At 38.8% G+C, this 17,783-nt stretch overlaps 1 protein-coding gene across 4 annotated transcripts in view; it reads right to left on the bottom strand.

Annotated features, from left to right (window-relative positions):
• CCDC191 (coiled-coil domain containing 191) overlaps positions 1-17,783 on the bottom strand; it is a 92,129-nt gene that overhangs the window by 25,932 nt on the left and 48,414 nt on the right. Inside the window, exons 10-15 of one of the 4 annotated variants that reach the window (XR_010125680.1) lie at positions 15,397-15,851; positions 14,526-14,635; positions 12,339-12,421; positions 11,478-11,579; positions 3,384-3,693; positions 2,163-2,282 (exon numbers count right to left, since the gene is read on the bottom strand). Coding sequence is in view for 3 of the 4 variants with exons in the window: in XM_054483018.2 (XP_054338993.1) it covers positions 11,478-11,579; positions 12,339-12,421; positions 14,526-14,635; positions 15,397-15,851 (750 nt within the window). In the remaining variant the exon portion in view is untranslated. The remainder of the gene's footprint in view (positions 1-2,162; positions 2,283-3,383; positions 3,694-11,477; positions 11,580-12,338; positions 12,422-14,525; positions 14,636-15,396; positions 15,852-17,783) is intronic. The other 3 variants (XM_063661650.1, XM_063661649.1, XM_054483018.2) reach the window with 3 other exon arrangements.

The raw sequence follows: 17,783 nt of genomic DNA on the forward strand, positions 1-17,783 counted from the left end.
ATATATATTGCCAATATCAAAATTTAAAGAGAAGACATCAATACTGATCTCACAGACATTAAAAAGGTCATAAGAGAATACTATGACCTCTGTTCCAAGAGACTTGAAAACTTAGATTAAATGCTCAAATTTCCTGAAATATACAAACTACCAAGTTTTACTCAAGAAGAAAAAAACTGAATAGCTCAATATCTATTAAAGAAATAGAATATGTTATTTTAAATCATTTTAAAAAAGAAAACTCCAGGTGAGGGATAAAAGACTACAAATTAGGTTCAGTGTATATTGCTCAGGTGATGGGTGCACCTAAACCTCACAAATCCCCACCAAAGAATTTACTCATGTAACCAAATACCACCTGTTCCCCCAAAACCTACAGAAATAAAAAATTTAATATAAAATAATAAAAAAAGAAAACTCCAGGCCCAGTGGTTTCACCAGTGAATTCTACCAAACATTTTAGAGAGAAATAACACCAACTTTACATACTTTCTTTCAAAAAATAAAACTTCCCCCATTTTATGAGGCTAACCATTATCCTAATACCACAACAAGACAAACATAATATTAAAAAAAGGAAATGCAGGCTGGTTGTGGTGGTGCATGCTTAGAATCCCAGCTACTCAGGAGGCTGAGGCAAGATAATTTGAACCCAAGTGTTCAAGACTAGCCTGCGCAACATAGTGAGAAAGCACCTCAAACAAACAAACAAAGGCCAGATGTGGTGGCTCATGCCTGTAATCCCAGCACTTTGGGAGACTGAGGTGGGCGGATCACAAGCTTAAAAGTTCAAGGCCAGCCTGGCCAACATGGTGAAACCCCGTCTTTACTAAAAATACAAAAATTAGCTGGGTGTGGTGGTGCGTGCCTCTAATCCCAGCTACTCAGGAGGCCAAGGCAGGAGAATCGCTTGAACCCGGGAGGTGGAGGTTACAGTGAGCTGAGATCGCACCATTGCACTCCAGCCTGGGCAACAGAGTGAGACTCCATCAAAAAAAAAAAAAAAAAAAAAAAAAAAAAAAAAAAAAAAAAAAAAAAAAAAAAAAAAAGAAAAACAAACAAACAAACCAACCCCCCCGAAAACCAAATTCTTAACAAAATACCAGCACATGAAATCTAACAATATATAAAAATAACACACCATGACCAAGTGGAGTTCATCTCAGGAAGGCAAGGATAATTTTACACTGGAAAACTAATCAATGTAGTTTAACATATTAGTAGAGGAATTAAGAAAACTACATGATCATATCAAAGATGCAGAAAAAGCTTTCAGTGAAATTTGTAATAAACACTCTCAGCAATCTAGGAATAAATGAAAATTTCCTTCATCTAATAAAAGGCATTCATGAAAAACCCACAGCAAACATCATACTTAATGGTGAGATACTGAATGCTTCTCCCCTAGATCTGGAACAAGGCAAGGATGTCTTCTCTCACCATGCCTATTCCATCTCATACTGGAAGTCCTAACTAATGCGATAAGGCAAGATAAATAAGTAAAAGGCATGCAGATTGGAAAGGAAGAAATAATATTGCATTTATTAGCAGACAACCTGTTTACCTAGACTATTCCAAATAATTTACAAAAATACTTCTGGAACCAAAAAGTGAATTTAGCAAGATTGCAGGATACAACATCAACATACTAAAATGAATTATGTTCCCATATTAGCAATGAATAAATGGAATATGAAAGTTTAAAAAAAAACATGATTTATAATAGTGCCCCAAAAATGCAGTAGTTAGGTACAAATCTAACAAAATGTGAGATGTGAGACAAGCTATAAAAACAATGATGAAAGAAATCAAAGATATAAATAAATGGAGAAAAGGCATCAGCAAGATGGTGGAATAGCAACTTTCTACCATCATATCCCCACAGAAGCACTGATTTTGACAAGTACCCATGGATGAGAGTACCTTTGTGGAAGTCCAGAAGTCCAGCAGTGAAGTTCCAGCACATCACTGGACACACTGAAGAAGGTAAGAATAGTTTTACTTTATCTAGGTCACTCCTCCCCCAAGGCAGCATAGTTCAATGCCAAGAGAGACCCCCACAGCCTGTGATTCCTCCCATGGAGGAAAGTGAGGAGAGTGAGTAAGCATTCAGCTCCCTCAGCTGTGTAGGATGCTGCCCAAGAGGCCCACTTCTTTCTTACCTTACCCAGATTACTGAGGTAATTGGCACAGCTGAGTGGTTCGAGGAGGCTGGGAACAGGGAAGAAAGGCCACAGACCCTACTAACCAATAAACAGCCAAATGAAGAAAGGCCACAGACCCTATAACCAATAAACAAACAAATAAGGAGACTGAATGAGTAATTTAAAAATCTAACAAAGAAAAACCCAGGACTTCATTGGTGAATTGCATCAAACATTTAAACAGGGACTGTTGTGGGGTGGGGGGACGGGGGAGGGATAGCATTAGGAGATATACCTAATGCTAAATGATGAGTTAATGGGTGCAGCACACCAACATGGCACATGTATACATATGTAACAAACCTGCACATTGTGCACATGTACCCTAAAACTTAAAGTATAAAAAAAAAAGAATTAATGCTAATTCTTTTCAAATTCTTTCAAAAAAACTGAAGAGAAAGGAACACTTCCACACTCATTTTATGAGGCCAGCATTCCCCTGATACTAAAGGCAGATAAGGATACTACAAAAAAAATTATAGGCCAATATATCTGATGAACATAAATGCAAAAATCCTGAACAAAATAGCAGCAAACTGAATTCAAGAGCACATTAAAAGCATAATACACTATGATCAAGTGGGAGTTATCCCTGGGATGCAAGGATGGTTCAATATGCACAAATCAATAAATGTGATACACCATATTAACAGAATGAAGGATAAAAATAATATGATCATCTCAACAGATGCAGAAAAGCATATGACAAAACTCAACATCCTTGCATGATAAAAAAAATTTCAGTAGGCTGGGTCACCCCTGTGACCCAGGTGTGGTTGCTCATGCCTATAATCCAGCACTTTGAGAGGCTGAGGCAGGAGGATCACTTGAGCCCAGGAGTTTGAGACCAGCCTGGGTAACATAGTGACACCTGGACTCTATGATTCCTATGGAAAGTCAAATGAACTAGAATAGCCAAAACATTCTGAAGAAGAAAAATAGAGTAGCAGAATTCACAATGCCTATAAAGCTACAGTAATCAAAGACAGTATTACTTGCAAAGGAATAGACATAAAGAAACAACAAAAAAGAACAGAGAGCCCATAAATAGATCCACATAATATGGTCAACTGATTTCTGGCAAAGGTATAAAAGTAATTTAATGGAGAAAAGATAGTCTTCTCAACAAATGATACTGGAACAACTGAACGTCTATATAAAAAATAAATTACAGCATACCTCACAACTTATATTAAAATTAACTCCAAATGGGCTGGGCATGGTGGCTCATGCCTGTAATCCCAGTACTGCACTTTGGGAGGCTGAGGTGGGTGGATCACTTGAGGTCAGGAGTTTGAGACCAGCCTGGACAACCTGGTGAAACCACGTCTCTACTAAAAATACAAAAATTAGCTGGGCATGGTGGCGTGTGCCTGTAGTTTCAGCTACTTGGGAGGCTGAGGTGGGAGAATCGCTTGAGCCTGGGAGGTGGAGGTTGCAGTGAGCCGAGATCATGCCATTGCACTCCAGCCTGGGTGACAGGGAGACCCTGTCTCAGAAAAAAAGAAAGAAAAGAAAAAAAAATTAACTCCAAATAGACCACAGACCTAAATGTAAAATGTAAAACTTTGTGAAGGAAAAACTGAAAATCTGAATGACTTTGAGTTTGGTGATCAGTTCTGGATACAACACCAACAGCACAATCCATGAAAGAAAAAAGTGATAAGGTTGACTTTATTAAAATTTAACACTTTCCTCTGTGAAAGACATTGTTAAGTGAATTAAAGTACAAGCCTTAGACTGGGAGAAAATATTTGCAAATCGCATATGTAACAAAGGACTTGGTCCGGAATATATGAAGAACTTTTAAAACCCAACAATAAGTAAACAAAAAATGGACAAAAGATCTGAACAGATACTTCATCATAGAAGATATATGGATATCAAGTAAAGATATGAAAGTATTCTTAGCATTATTTGTTGTTAGGGAAATGCAAATAAACACCACAATGATATATTACTACACAACTATTAGAACATATTAAACCCCCCAAACTGACAATAACAAATGCTGATGAGGATGTGCAACAAAAAGACCTTTCATTTATCGTTGGTAGGAACACAAAATGGTGCAGCCTCTTTGGAATAGAATTTGGCAGTTACCTATAAACTTAAACATTGACTTACCACACTACCTAGCAATCACATTCCTAGGTATTGACCTAAGTGAATTGAAAACTTAAAAAATTAAATTCTTTTTTTTTTTTTTTAGAAACAGGGTCTTGCTTTGTCACTCAGGCTGGAGTGCAGTGGCAAAATAATAGCTCACTGCAACTTTGAACTCCTGAGCTCAAGCGATCCTCCCAACTCAGCCTCCCAAGTAGCTGGGTCTACAGGTGCATGTCACCACACCTGGCTAATTTCTTTTATTTTGTAGAGACAAGGTCTCACTATGTTGCCCAGGCTGGTATCAACTTTTGGGCTCAAGAAATCCTCCCATCTCAGCCTTCCAAAGTGCTGGGATTACAGGTGTGAACACCTGACTGAACTGAAAACTTATGAGTCCAAACAAAAACCTGTATGTAAGTGTTTCTAGCAACTTTATTCATAATTGCCAGAAACTGGAAGCAATATCAACAGAGGAATAGATAACTTGCACATGCAGATGAAATTCTATTGGAATACTATTTGATGATAAAAAGGACTGAGCTTTTGACTCCTGCAACAAAATAGATGAATCATAAATGCATTTTACTAAGTGAAAAAAGCAACACTGTAAGAATCCACTGATACGACTTCTGGAAAAGGCAAAACACATAGGGATAGAAAACAAATCCGTGTTTGCCAGGGGTTAGGGGCTGGCGGATGTCCTGCTGGGTACAATGTTCACTATTTGAGTGATGGGTATACTAAAGCCCAGACTTCCGCACTTCACAATATATCCATGTAACAAAACTGCATTTATACCCCCTAAACCTATAAAAATTAAAAAATGAGGGGTATACAGAGGAAGTTGTAACATGAAGGAACTGCTTTTTATAATACTCTGCATTTGTTAAAAGCCATAGCACTGTACATTACCAAGAGTGAACTTTAAAGTAGAAAAACAACAAAATCAACCAGAATGTCAGGGATTCCAGGATGGAATGTACCCTGTGACAAATGAATCTGACTCCAGGAGCTGTACTCCAGGAGCTGGGGAAAATAGGTGCTGACCTAGGGAAAAATAGGAGCTGACCTAAGTAACTTAAAACTTATTTTAGTAGAATAATTTGTATTCCTTTGGGTATATTCCAAAGTCTTTGCTATTGTGAATAATGCTACAATAAACATACGTGTGCATATGTCTTTATAGTAGCATGATTTATAATCCTTTGGGTATATACCTAGTAATGGGACTGCTGGGTCAAATGGTATTTCTGGTTCTAGATCCTTGAGGAATCGCCACACTGTCTTCCACAATGGTTGAACTAGTTTACATTTCCACCATCAGTGTAAAAGTGTTCCTATTTCTCCACAGCCTCACCAGCATCTGTTGTTTCTTGACTTTTTACTAATCGCTATTCTGACTAGCGTGAGATGGAATCTCATTGTGGTTTTGATTTGCATTTCTCTAATAATCAGTGATGATGAGCTTTTTTTCATATGTTTTTTGGCTGCATAAATGTCTTATTTTGAGAAGTTTCTGTTCATATCCTTTGCCCACTTTTTGATGGGACTGTTTTTTTCTTGTACATTTAAGTTCTTTATAGATTCTGGATATTAGACCTTTGTCAGATGGATAGATTGCAAAAATTTTCTCCCTTTCTGTAGGTTCCTATTCACTTTTATGATAGTTTCTTTTGCTGTGCAGAAGCTCTTTAGTTTAATTAGATCCCATTTGTCAATTTTGGCTTTTGTTGCAATTGCTTTTGGTGTCTTTGCCCATGCCTGTGTCCTGAATGGTATTGCCTAAATTTTCTTCTAGGGTTTCTATGGTTTTGGGTTTTACATTTAAATCTTTAATCCACCTTGAGTTAATTTTTGTATAAGGTGTAAGGAAGGGGTCCAGTTTCAGTTTTCTGCATAGGCTAGCCAGTTTTCCAAGCACCATTTATTAAATAAGGAATCCTTCCCCCATTGCTTGTTTTTATCAGGTTTGTTAAAGATCAGATGGTTGTAGATGTGTGGTGTTACTTCTGAGGTCTCTGTTCTGTTCCATTGGTCTACATGTCTGTTTTAGTACCAGTACCATGCTGTTTTGGTTACTGTAGCCTTGTAGTATAGTTTGAAGTCAGGTAGGATGATGCCTCCAGCTAAAGACTCATGCGCATGTATATTTACTGCAGCACTATTTACAATAGCAAAGACTTGGAACCAACACAAATACCCGTCAATGATAGACTGGATAAAGAAAATGTGGTACATATACACCATGGAATGCTATGCAGTCGTAAGAAAGAATGAGAATATGTCCTTTGCAGGGACATGGATGAAGCTGGAAGCCATCATTCTCAGCAAACTAATGCAGGAACAGAAAACCAAAAACTGCATGTTCTCACTCATAAGTGGGAGCTGAACAATGAGAACACATGGACACAGGGAGGGGACCATCACACACTGGGGCCTGTTGGGGGGTGGGGGGCAAGGGGAGGGAGAGCATTAGGACAAATACTTAATGCATGCCGAGCTTAAAACCTAGATGATGGGTTGATAGGTGCAGCAAACCACCATGGCACATGTATACCTATGTAACAAACCTGCATGTTCTGCACATGTATCCCGGATTTTAATTGGAAACCATAAGGTTAAAGATAAATGGAACTGTACATAAACACTGTACTGTATTTAGTAATTTTTTTCTCATTGGGGTTTGGGTAATCAGTTCTGAAACTGCTTTACATCTATCCTGGGGTTGAACAAATAAGTAAATAGATGAATTGTGGGAGCCAGGTTTCATGCTGTCAGAGGGCATTTACAAATAAGCAAGAAGGGAAGCATAAGATAAACCCTCTAGTGCTGGATTAGAGCCAGAAACATCAGTATGAACTCATATTTAGGTAGAGTTACACATACATATATGTACATATACACACACAGATGGATAGATACAGAATGATTACAGATAGGTGTGTATACATAGCATAGCATACATATATTACCTACCCCAACTGCCAAGGTCCTAGAATTAGTGATACCCCAGTAGCAATTAGACCCTCAGTACTTAGATCTTGCTTTCCAAATACCATTTATAACTAAGAACCCTCAGAGAAATGGCTTATTCATGAGGGCAGGGAAACGAAAAAATAAAAGATGAATAGCATCAGAAAGTAAAGTGCCCAAAGAACACAAAATAATGGGGGCATGTTAAAGGGACAATAGGAGCCAACCTTAAAGAGCTCCCAGTGGCCAAAGCTGAAACAATTTGAGCAACAAAATAAATAACATAGTATTTTTAATAACCCAAAGTATAAAATAAATATACAGTCATATGCTACATAATGATGTTTGGGTCAATGAAAGACCGAATGTACCAAGGTGGCCCTATAAGGTTATAATGGAGCTGAAAAATTCCTATTGCCCAGTGATACTGTGGCTGTTCTAATTCATAGTACCACATATTACTCAAGCAGTTGTGGTAAAGCTAGTATAAACAAACTTACTGTGCTGCCAGTCATATAAAAGTATAGCATATACAATTATGTGAAGTACATAATACTTGAGAATGACACTATACTTTTTATCATTATTTTTTATTGTACTCCTTATTAAAAAAAAAAGTTGGCTGGGCGCAGTGGCTCATGCCTATAATCCCAGCACTTTGGGAGGCTGAGGCAGGTGGATCACCTGAGGTCGGGAGTTCGAGACCAGCCTGACCCACATAAAGAAACCCTGTCTCTACTAAAAATACAAAAATTAGCCAGGCGTGGTGGTGCATGACTGTAATCTCAGCTACTCGGGAGGCTGAGGAAGGAGAATCACTTGAACCCGGGAGGCAGAGGTTGCAGTGAGCCGAGATCGCACCATTGCACTCCAGCCTGGGCAACAAGAGTGAAACTCTGCCTCAAAAAAAAAAAAAAAAAAAAAAAGTTAACCATAAAACAGCCTCAGGCAGGTCCTTCAAGAGGTATTCAAGAAGAAAGCATCGCTATCATAGGAGATGACAGCTCCACCAGTGTTATTGTCCTTGAAGACCTTTCAGTGGAACAAACTGTGGAGGTGGAAGACTGTGATACTGATGATCCTGACCCCCTGAGATCGCCCAGTGGGCTCATAAACAAAATGGCCATGGTGGCAGAAGTAGAGGTTATACATGGGCTCAGCAACATGGACTTCCACTCACCAGCTGACCTGGCTAAACGCACTGCCGAGTACCCAATCTGCCAGCAGCAGAGACTAACAATGAGTCCCTGATGTGGCACCATTCCCCAGGGTGATCAGGAAGCTACCCGGTGGCACGTTAATTACAGTGAGCTGCTTCCATTAAGGAAGGGGTAATATTTTGTTCTTACTGGAACAGACACTCTATCTAGATATGGATTTGCTTTCCCTGCATGCAATGATTCTACTAAAACTACCATCTGTGGACTTACAGATTCACCTTATCTACCGTCATAGTATTCCACACACCATTGCTTCTGACCAAAGAACTCACTTCACAGCAAAGAAGTATAGCAATGGGCCCATGCTCATGGAATTCACTGGCCTTACTATGTTCCCTACCATCCAGAACCAGGTGGATTGATCGAACAATGGAATAGCCCTTTGAAGACTTAGTTATAGCACCAGCTAGGTGGCAATACCTTGCAGGGCTGGGGAAGGTTCTTCAGAAGTCCGTACATGCTCTTAATCAGTATCCAATACATGGCATGGTTTCTCTGATAGCCAGGATTCAAGGGCCCAGGAATGAAGGGATGGAAATGAGAATGGTACACTATTACCCCTAGTAATACCACTAGCAAAATTTTGGCTTCCTGTTCCCATGACTTTATGCTTTACTAGCCTAGAGGTCTTAGTTCCAGAGGGAAAAATGCTTTCACCAAGAGACATAATGATTCCACTTAACTGCAAGTTGACTGCTACCTGGCCACTTTGGGCTCCTCGTGCCACTGAATCAACAGGCAAAGAAGGGAGTTACGGGGCTAGCTTGGGGTGACTGATCCTTCCTGCCAAGGGGAAACTCAACTACTACTCTACATGAAGGTAAGGAAGAATACATTTGGAATACAGGAGATTTGTTAGGGTGTCTCTTAGTATTAACATTGTCCTGTAATTAGAGTAAATGGAAAACTACAACCTAATCCAGGCAGGACTATGAATGTTGCTGTGACTTTAGGAGTGAAGGTTTGGGTCACCTGTTGGGTAGAGAATAACAAGCAGCTGAGGTGCTTGCTGAAGGCAAGGGGAATATGGAGGGGTAGTGGAAGAAGGTATTTATAAATACCAGTTACGACCATGTAACCAGTTGTAGAAACAAAAAACTGTGTCATGAGTATTTTCTCCTTATTCTGCTATGAATACATTTGTGCATTTTCTTTCCTCTTATTCTTTTATAATGTAACTTTCTATCACAGTATTTAAGTTGCTAATATTATATCATTTATGATATTTAAGTTATTTAAGTATTTAAGTTATGGGATATCATGGAGAAGAGTAAACATCACACAAGGACTTTACCTCCTCTTCTGAGGAATGGTTTAGTATGTTTTTAGTTGTATGCTGGATAGTTGTATCATGTTAGGTGGAATTATGATTGTGCTGTTGTCTTTATTTGCAGATTAACTATGGTTTAAGGAGATGTGCATGGGGGCCATGTTGACAAGGGGTGGACTTGTGATGGCTAATTTTATGTGTCAACTTGACTATACCATGGGGTGCTAGATTAAACATTATTTTTGGATGTGTCTTCAAGGATGTCTCTCGATAAGATTAGCATTTGAGTTGGTGGCCTTAGTAAAGTAGATTGCCCTCACTAATGTTGGTGGGCATCATCCAATCTGCTGAGAGCCTGAACAGAACTTTCAAAAAGGAGAAGGAATATAGAATTTGCCCCTTTTTGCTTCCTGCCTCCCATCTGGAGCTGGGATATTGGTCTTCTCTTGCTCTTTGACTGAGATTTATGCCATCAACTCCCCTGATTCTGAGCCTTCAGACTTGAACTGGAATTACACCACGGGTTTCTTGGGTCTCCAGATGGCAGATGGCAGATCATGAGACTTCTCAGCTTCCATAATTGCGTGAGCCAATTTCTCAAAATAAGTCTCCCTCTGTCTATGTCCTACTGGTTCTCTTTTTCTGGAGAATCCTGACTAATACAATTCTCCATTCAAATTTCCTTTTCATGAAAATGCCTCTGATTTCTCCAAATTCTTCATGAAACATACCTTATATGACTTTCTTGATCTCTCTCTCTCTCTTTTTTTTTCTTAGAGATGGTCTTACTTTGCTGCCCAGGTTGGAGCTCAGTGGCACAATGACAGCTCACTGCTGCCTCGAACTCCTGGGCTCAAGGATTCCTCCTGCCCTAGCCTCCCAAGTAGCTGGTGATTATAGGCAGGTGTCACTGCCCCCAGATGATTAAAATTTTTTTTTTTGTCGAGACAGGGTCTTACCATCTTGCCCAGGCTAGTCTCAAACTCCTGGGCTCAAGCAATACTCCCACCTCAGCCTCCCAAAAGTGCTGGGATTACAGGTGTGAGCCACCACGTCTGGCCCCTTGATCTCTTTCGGTCTATGTAGCACATGATGGCAAATACTCTACTACAATGTCTCTGACAGGTTTGTATTTTTAGGCCTTATCTTCCCAAGCAGAATTTAATAACCTTAGAGTAAGAGCTTTTTCTCTTATTTCTTCCGTGTGTATTATTATTTCTGTGTGTATTATCACTTCTTCTTCCATTTGTTTATTCATTTATTCACTCATAAAACACATATCTGCTGGGTGCCAATACAATAGTGAACACCACCAGACTGTTCCCTTAACTCTTACGGAGATTACAGTTTAGTTGGGGATGTAGAAATGAATAAAACAGCCATAAAACAAATGCACAATGATAAGTGTCAATAATGTTCTGAAGGGAAGATACTTGATGAGAGTCCACAAAGGGGGACCCAACCTAATTCTGAGTGGAGAGGAGGGTGGCCAGGGCAGGAAAGGCTCATCTGGACAAAGCTCTGTTTTAGCTGAGATCTGAAGAATGAGTATCTTTTCCCTAAATAAGATAGAGAAAAGAAGTGAGGGGGAGAGAAGAGTATTCCAGACAGAAGTTCTGGGTTAAAGAAGGTGGATAGGGCCACAGTATCACACACAGCAAGCCTCAAGATACAGGGACTGACCAAACAGACAATACTAACCATTTTCTTCAGTCTCTTCTCTTCTCGTTTTCTTTCAAGCTGTGCCTCCTTTTCTTCTGCCTCCCTTTTCTGACGTTCCTCCTCTTGGGCCTTTAACTGGGCCTGATTGAGATTAGAACTCAGAAAAATCAGAACCCTCAATTTGAACAGAAATGTGATCTTTTATGTTTAGGATAGTCAAGTGTCTACCAAAGTGCTATCCTATCTCTGGAAGAAGTCTGCACTTTGTGATAAAAGTAGAAAACTCAACCAACCTGTCATCAGCTATGTACCTTAAAAGTTTCTCCAAAAGAATCCTTTTCTACTTGGGAAGGTAAGACTGATCATAAATAAGATCACCAATTTTTCATTAAAAAATGATTGCTTTTCAGTTCTTACTGTCATCTGTGAAAAACTAACTCCAAGTTAGAAACAGTTTAGGGGGAAAAAGGTTTTCTTTCATTTCACCAGAAAACCCCCTAATTGTTGGAACTGTTTATTTTTTCTTGGTAGTTACAAAATTTACTTCGGATAGTCTAGGTCAAAACTTTGGAAAATAAGAACTATCCCCCTTTGCAAATTCAGTAGGTCAGACATCTACCTATAATACACTAATCTTGGTTATGTGTAAATCTTCTAATCTGCTGGCTCTCATCAACTTTTATAACATTTTCTTCCTGCTGTGTTAATGATGTTGATGTTTCTGTCCCCCTTATTTTCCTAAAATTGTCACAGAATTCAGGCCAGTAGGCCAAAAAACTATTTCCAAAGCTGATGTAACTCTGTTGTCTCAAGAGTTCTGAAAAAGTGAAGTTTCATTTTTTAAGAAAGACCTAGACAAATCCTTTTTTTTTGACTCAGTTTGCATTTTGAATCTATTACCAATTTTTCTTCTTCTTGTTTTTTCTTCTTCTCTGCCAAGATCTGCCTACGTTCAGCTCGTTGAATTGCTCTCTCTTCCATACCTAGAAAATAGTAACAGAGTTCTAATATTTTTATATTGAAAAAATATGAGGAACACTGCAAGAGAAATGTCTCCATTTCATAGTAAAATTTAGTGTTATTATTAGGGTCTCTTGTAAGTTGAATGTTCACAATCTCAGAAAATATATAGAGATAAATAGAACTTATACACTCTACAGGTTAAAGACCTACTATCCCATCCTCAGCAATGAGGAACAATTTATAAATTAATTATTTTGTTTACATTTTTATTAAAATAATTGTTTACTGATTTATAATGTGCCTTGATGATAGACTTTTAGTATATGAAACCCAGAAACCAGAATTCTAATTTGATTATATGTTTGATGAATGCAGAAAACTTTCATTACATCTAACAAGTACTTTGAGAGTAGAATCATTCCTCAAATCCTATTGAATCTGCTAATTTTTCTTAAGTCACTGTACATATGTCTGTACATATAAGAACAACAACAAACAAACTAAAGTTTGGGGTCACGATGAATATATTTGAATCTAGTTTTAAGGCCTGGATATACAGATGGGCAGGAAATGGAATTGTACCAGGCATTTGGAGAACTGGCATCTGAATGAATTTGAGTGTCAGACTCCTGTTCTTGACAGGCTATTAAATATCGATCCAAAAGAAACAAATGTGCAAGATGGTCTGATAATATGACTCTGTAATCAGTTGGGGCTTTCATAGGAAGAGGGGCATGGATGGGAGGAGTATCAAGTTCTGCTCACTTAAGCCAGCCAATAGTTACTTTCAGTTCCTTGTGCCATATTTTAGAGAAAAGAATTTAAGTCCAAGTTTTAAGAATTAATAAACAAAAAACTCACCAGGCTATTTCTTACAGATATTAAGTGTCTGCTTTGCTGAAAAAGAATGGTAGTGCCACAGATGGTGAGAGTGAAATTGTCTCTAAGAAGGCAGAAATAGACTAGGGGATTAAAGTAAGAGACCCTTAAGAAGCAGAGTCTCTGGTAATATGCACTTTGCCCATCTTTTCCAGATCTAATCATTAAAAGACTACTTGAAAGTAGACTGGGCTTCTAAAATAGCTACCTCCTTGACCAAACAATAATTTAAAAAAAATAATCACACTTAACTGGGCATTTCCTGACCAAGCTTAATGATAGGCAAAGACAGCATAAATTGCTGTCCTGGCAGATAGTTAATGCAAAGACTGCCAATTTCTTCATTAATAGGAATTGACTGCAGGCACAGTGTCTTTCAATTGTAATTTCTTGTTAAACCAGCAAATCTTGTCACAGGTAAAAAATCAAATTTACAAACCACAATATAATTGTCAAAGTGCCAACCACCACATGCAAACATATGTACAGTGAAGGACTAAGCATATAGTAAAAACAATTAGCAGATTCACTAGGTGGGTTCTGAAGAATGCTTCTATTCGTGTAGTTTAGTTTAAATAAGGGTTTCTGGCCAGGTGCAGTGGTTCATGTCTATAATCCCAACACTTAGGGAGGCTGAGGTGGGAGGACTGCTTGAGGCCAGGAGTTTGAGACCAGCCTGGGCAACACAGGAAGACCCTGCCTGTACCAAATAAATAAATAAGTGTTTCTAGGTGCATCAAAAATGTTATCAAATTAAGATATCTGGTTTGTAGGTTTTATTACTAAAATCCCATCAACAAGTTATAACATTATAAAATGATATAATAACTTATCTTGGATTACTGTAAACTGATCAAATTTGAACATTAACAAAGTACGATGACAGGTGACCTTTATCAGTGTTTGACCTTGGCAGTTCCTCAGAGTTTTCTCATTTGTGTAGTTATCCCTTTTTTTTCACAATCCAAATCTCAAATTACAGAAAAATGATACACCTTTCAGCTATGTTTTTTTGTGTGTGTGTTGGCTGGGAATGCCAAAAAGGTTGGCAAAAGGGGCAGGAAAAAAGTAGTGGGGCTCTCTGGTGTACTCCACTCCTCACATGTCTACCGTTCTGAGATTTTTGATGTCAGGTTCTGCCAAGTCTCAAAACCTCAAGAGTTGCCAGAATTCAGTCCCAGTGTACACATTCTACTCTAGGAGAGACGATAACAACCACCAAGGCCACCACCAAGACAGCCCTGCCTTTTAGTATGGGATGCAGTGTCATCAATTGCTTTGGTTTTCTTTTGAGTCCAGAAAGAGAATTACGGGAGTCACTTCTGCCTTCAGTCCCAGGGGAAGCAACAGGTGAACTAGGGAAAAAATAAAGGAAAAGAATTTAGACTACTAACATTTCCTTCAAAGTCCTTTGACCTGAGATGCTCAAAGCCTTTTACAGACCTTAATGAATCCCTACTCTCTGAGATAACTACATATTATATCCACTCCATAAATGTGTGTAATGAGGTATGGAAAGGTTGTGTGATCGGCATGAGTCTACACAGTGAGTCAGGTACTCTGACTCCCATCCTAATGCTTCAAATCCATAGGTGTCACCACATCTTATCCTACCATTTACCACATGCAATGAGTATGTCTCAAACACATCTGAAACCATCTTACATGGCTTTTGAGAAACTTGGGCTCTTATTTGAGGCTCAAAGATGTTTTGTTTTATCCCTAACAACTACAGATTTAAGCTAGGAAATAAGCCAGTCCAGGGGCTGCTCCATGTGGACCTGATGTTGTCTGACTTGGCTTCTCAGCACTTAACATAGCTAGAAACCCAGAAATAGAGCAAGACAGCATTTTTCACTTTAACTGGCATAGTAAAAGAGATCCTCAAAGGCAGCCGTGACCCAAATTGCTAACTGTATAACTGGATCCTTACAGGCATCCTTGACTATCTATGCCTGTCATATACTAGTCATAACATAGGCTTCTTTGCTTTGAGAGTGCAAAATCAAGGAAAAGGAAAGATCATGGAGCTCAGAAGCAGGGCAAAGAAGCTCAGGAGCCCAAAGTGAAAAACCCCTTAAAATGAGTCCAGAGAGTTCTGATAGAAGAGACATACTTCACAAGCATCTGGCAGGTTCTTGGTTCCTTTTCTCTGGGCTTTGACAGCAGGTGGCTCTGTGCGTCTGTGACTGCTGAGGCATGCTCTGCTGCCCACTGAGCCTCTGCCAGCTGCTGGTTTTTCTTCAGCTCGAGAATTGTTTTCTGCTGTTCCTGAAGTTTCTTCTTTTGCTTCTCAATCAGCTGTTGCTGGAAGACATGGCGGTTGTGGAAATGACCCAAGCAAAGCGGTTCTGCTTTCTGGCTGGTAGTTCCGAGTGTCTCGTTGCTGCCAGGCTGTTGAGAGGGTTCAGCACCCAGGGTCTTGTGCTGCTTATTGCCAGGTGCACTCAAAGAGACATTCTGAAGGGAACCCTGCAAGTTGCCTGTTGTTGTTCTTCCTAGGGGAGGACTGAGCATACAACCACTGCTTCCCAAGGGAGGCTTTTCCCACAAAGGAGGCACAGCAGTCTCCTGAGAGAGAGAAACATGTTATAGCTCAACTATTTAAAGGACTGTGCTGATGAAATCCAACATTCATGAGGTCAGTATTGTTTTCTTTAATGGCACAACTGCCATGTATTGCAGGTAAAGGTGGTCTGTGCTTCTGGCCTGGCTACCTCAGAGGCCACCACTCTTAAAACATGCATTGCTGCTCACCATGAAAACTGGGAGAGTGGCCGGCTGTGGTGGCTCACGCCTGTAATCCCAGCACGTTGGGAGGCCGAGGTGGGCAGATCACTTGAGGTCAGGAGATTGAGACCAGCCTGGCCAACATGGTGAAACCCTGTCTCTACTAAAGGTACAAAAGTTGGCCAGGCATGGTGGTACGCACCTGTAATCCCAGCTACTCAGGAGGCTGACGCAGGAGAATCACTTGAACCCGGGAAGTGGAGGTTGCAGTGGGCCGAGATCGTGCTACTGCACTCCAGCCTGGGCAACACAGCGAGACTCTAGTTCACAAACAAGAACAAGAAGCTTCTTGTTCTAACAGGACGCCATCCTTAGGGACTCAAAAATATTTTTCATGATTATAGAAATGCTTTCCATAGACTCAACTGAAATGAAAGATGTGATATATGGAAACTCTGACATGTTAAACACTTTTAAAAGTAACCTTTTATTTCAGTAATGTCAGTGAACACTTATTCATGAGAACACCTGCTTAAGCAATTTAGTATTAAGCAGTGTATATGTTTTAGGTTCTTTTAAACTTGGTGGTAATGACACCTTATTAACCTAGCAAGACTGTGTCAAAGCCCTGAGTAAACCAACAGGGTTTCTTTTGGATCATGGTAACTTTTTAACGTGAAAATAAAGAACATGAAGGAAAAGCTTAGTGGTACAGATTGTACTTAATAGAGCAGGAGTGAATGGTCTGACTTAATTAGAGAAAATCACCTATTAGCTAACTGATAATTTTGGAAAAATTCAAGGTACAGTTTGTGTGTTCTTAGTACATGAGTTCCTATGACTGCATAATTAATAAGCATCTAACTAAAGATTTTATATTTTCACTTGTTCATGTTTTGCTGTGCACTCTGGAAAAAGATTAGTTTACTTAGTCTCTACAGGGTCTATTGTAGCCCTCTATTATCATTTGCTCCATTTTTAACAATACTATCCTTTCTTGATCAAGTCTTTTGTTCTTGATTTCAGAGATTTGGAGGCTTTTGTTCCCTTGAGTCTAAATATATATATATATTATATATATATAAATTACTATATATATAAAATATATATTATATATATAAATTACTATATATATAAAATATATATTATATATATATAAATTACTATATATATAAAATATATATTATATATAAATTACTATATATATAAAATATATATTATATATATATAAATTACTATATATATAAAATATATATTATATATAAATTACTATATATATATATAGTAATTTTTCTGTTGTGCACAGGTAAAAAATACTTTCTGCTGACTTTTTTTTTTCATTTAAGAACAGTGGCACTTTGTAAGGTAAAAGGTTCCATACAGCTCTTTCTTAAGATAGAAGTCTGTCTTGGGTCTCAGTGGAGACAAACTTATCTGCCATAAAGGTAGATACATTGCCTAGGGGAAGGGACCAAAATGTTATACATAAGTCCCAACAAGCATCTTCCTGATCCCCCCTTTCTGAGAGAATAAGCTTAAATTAAAACCAGCCTACTTGCTAGCAATAATCAGGGTAAAAAGCAAGGCTGGGGACCCTCCAGCACACAATTTAATTTCACATGTCTGAATTAAGTACTTAACATCATTATGTGGAGGGTGGAGGTGAGGGGGTAGAAGATCTTCTCCACAAGGTTTTCTAAACATGACAAGAGCAGTGATAAAAGAAGCCGACAGGATTGACTTTATAAAAACTTAACAACTGTGTATAGTACC

This window comes from Pongo pygmaeus, chromosome 2 (genome assembly GCF_028885625.2).
Source record: "Pongo pygmaeus isolate AG05252 chromosome 2, NHGRI_mPonPyg2-v2.0_pri, whole genome shotgun sequence".
Classification (NCBI taxonomy): Eukaryota; Metazoa; Chordata; class Mammalia; order Primates; family Hominidae; genus Pongo; species Pongo pygmaeus.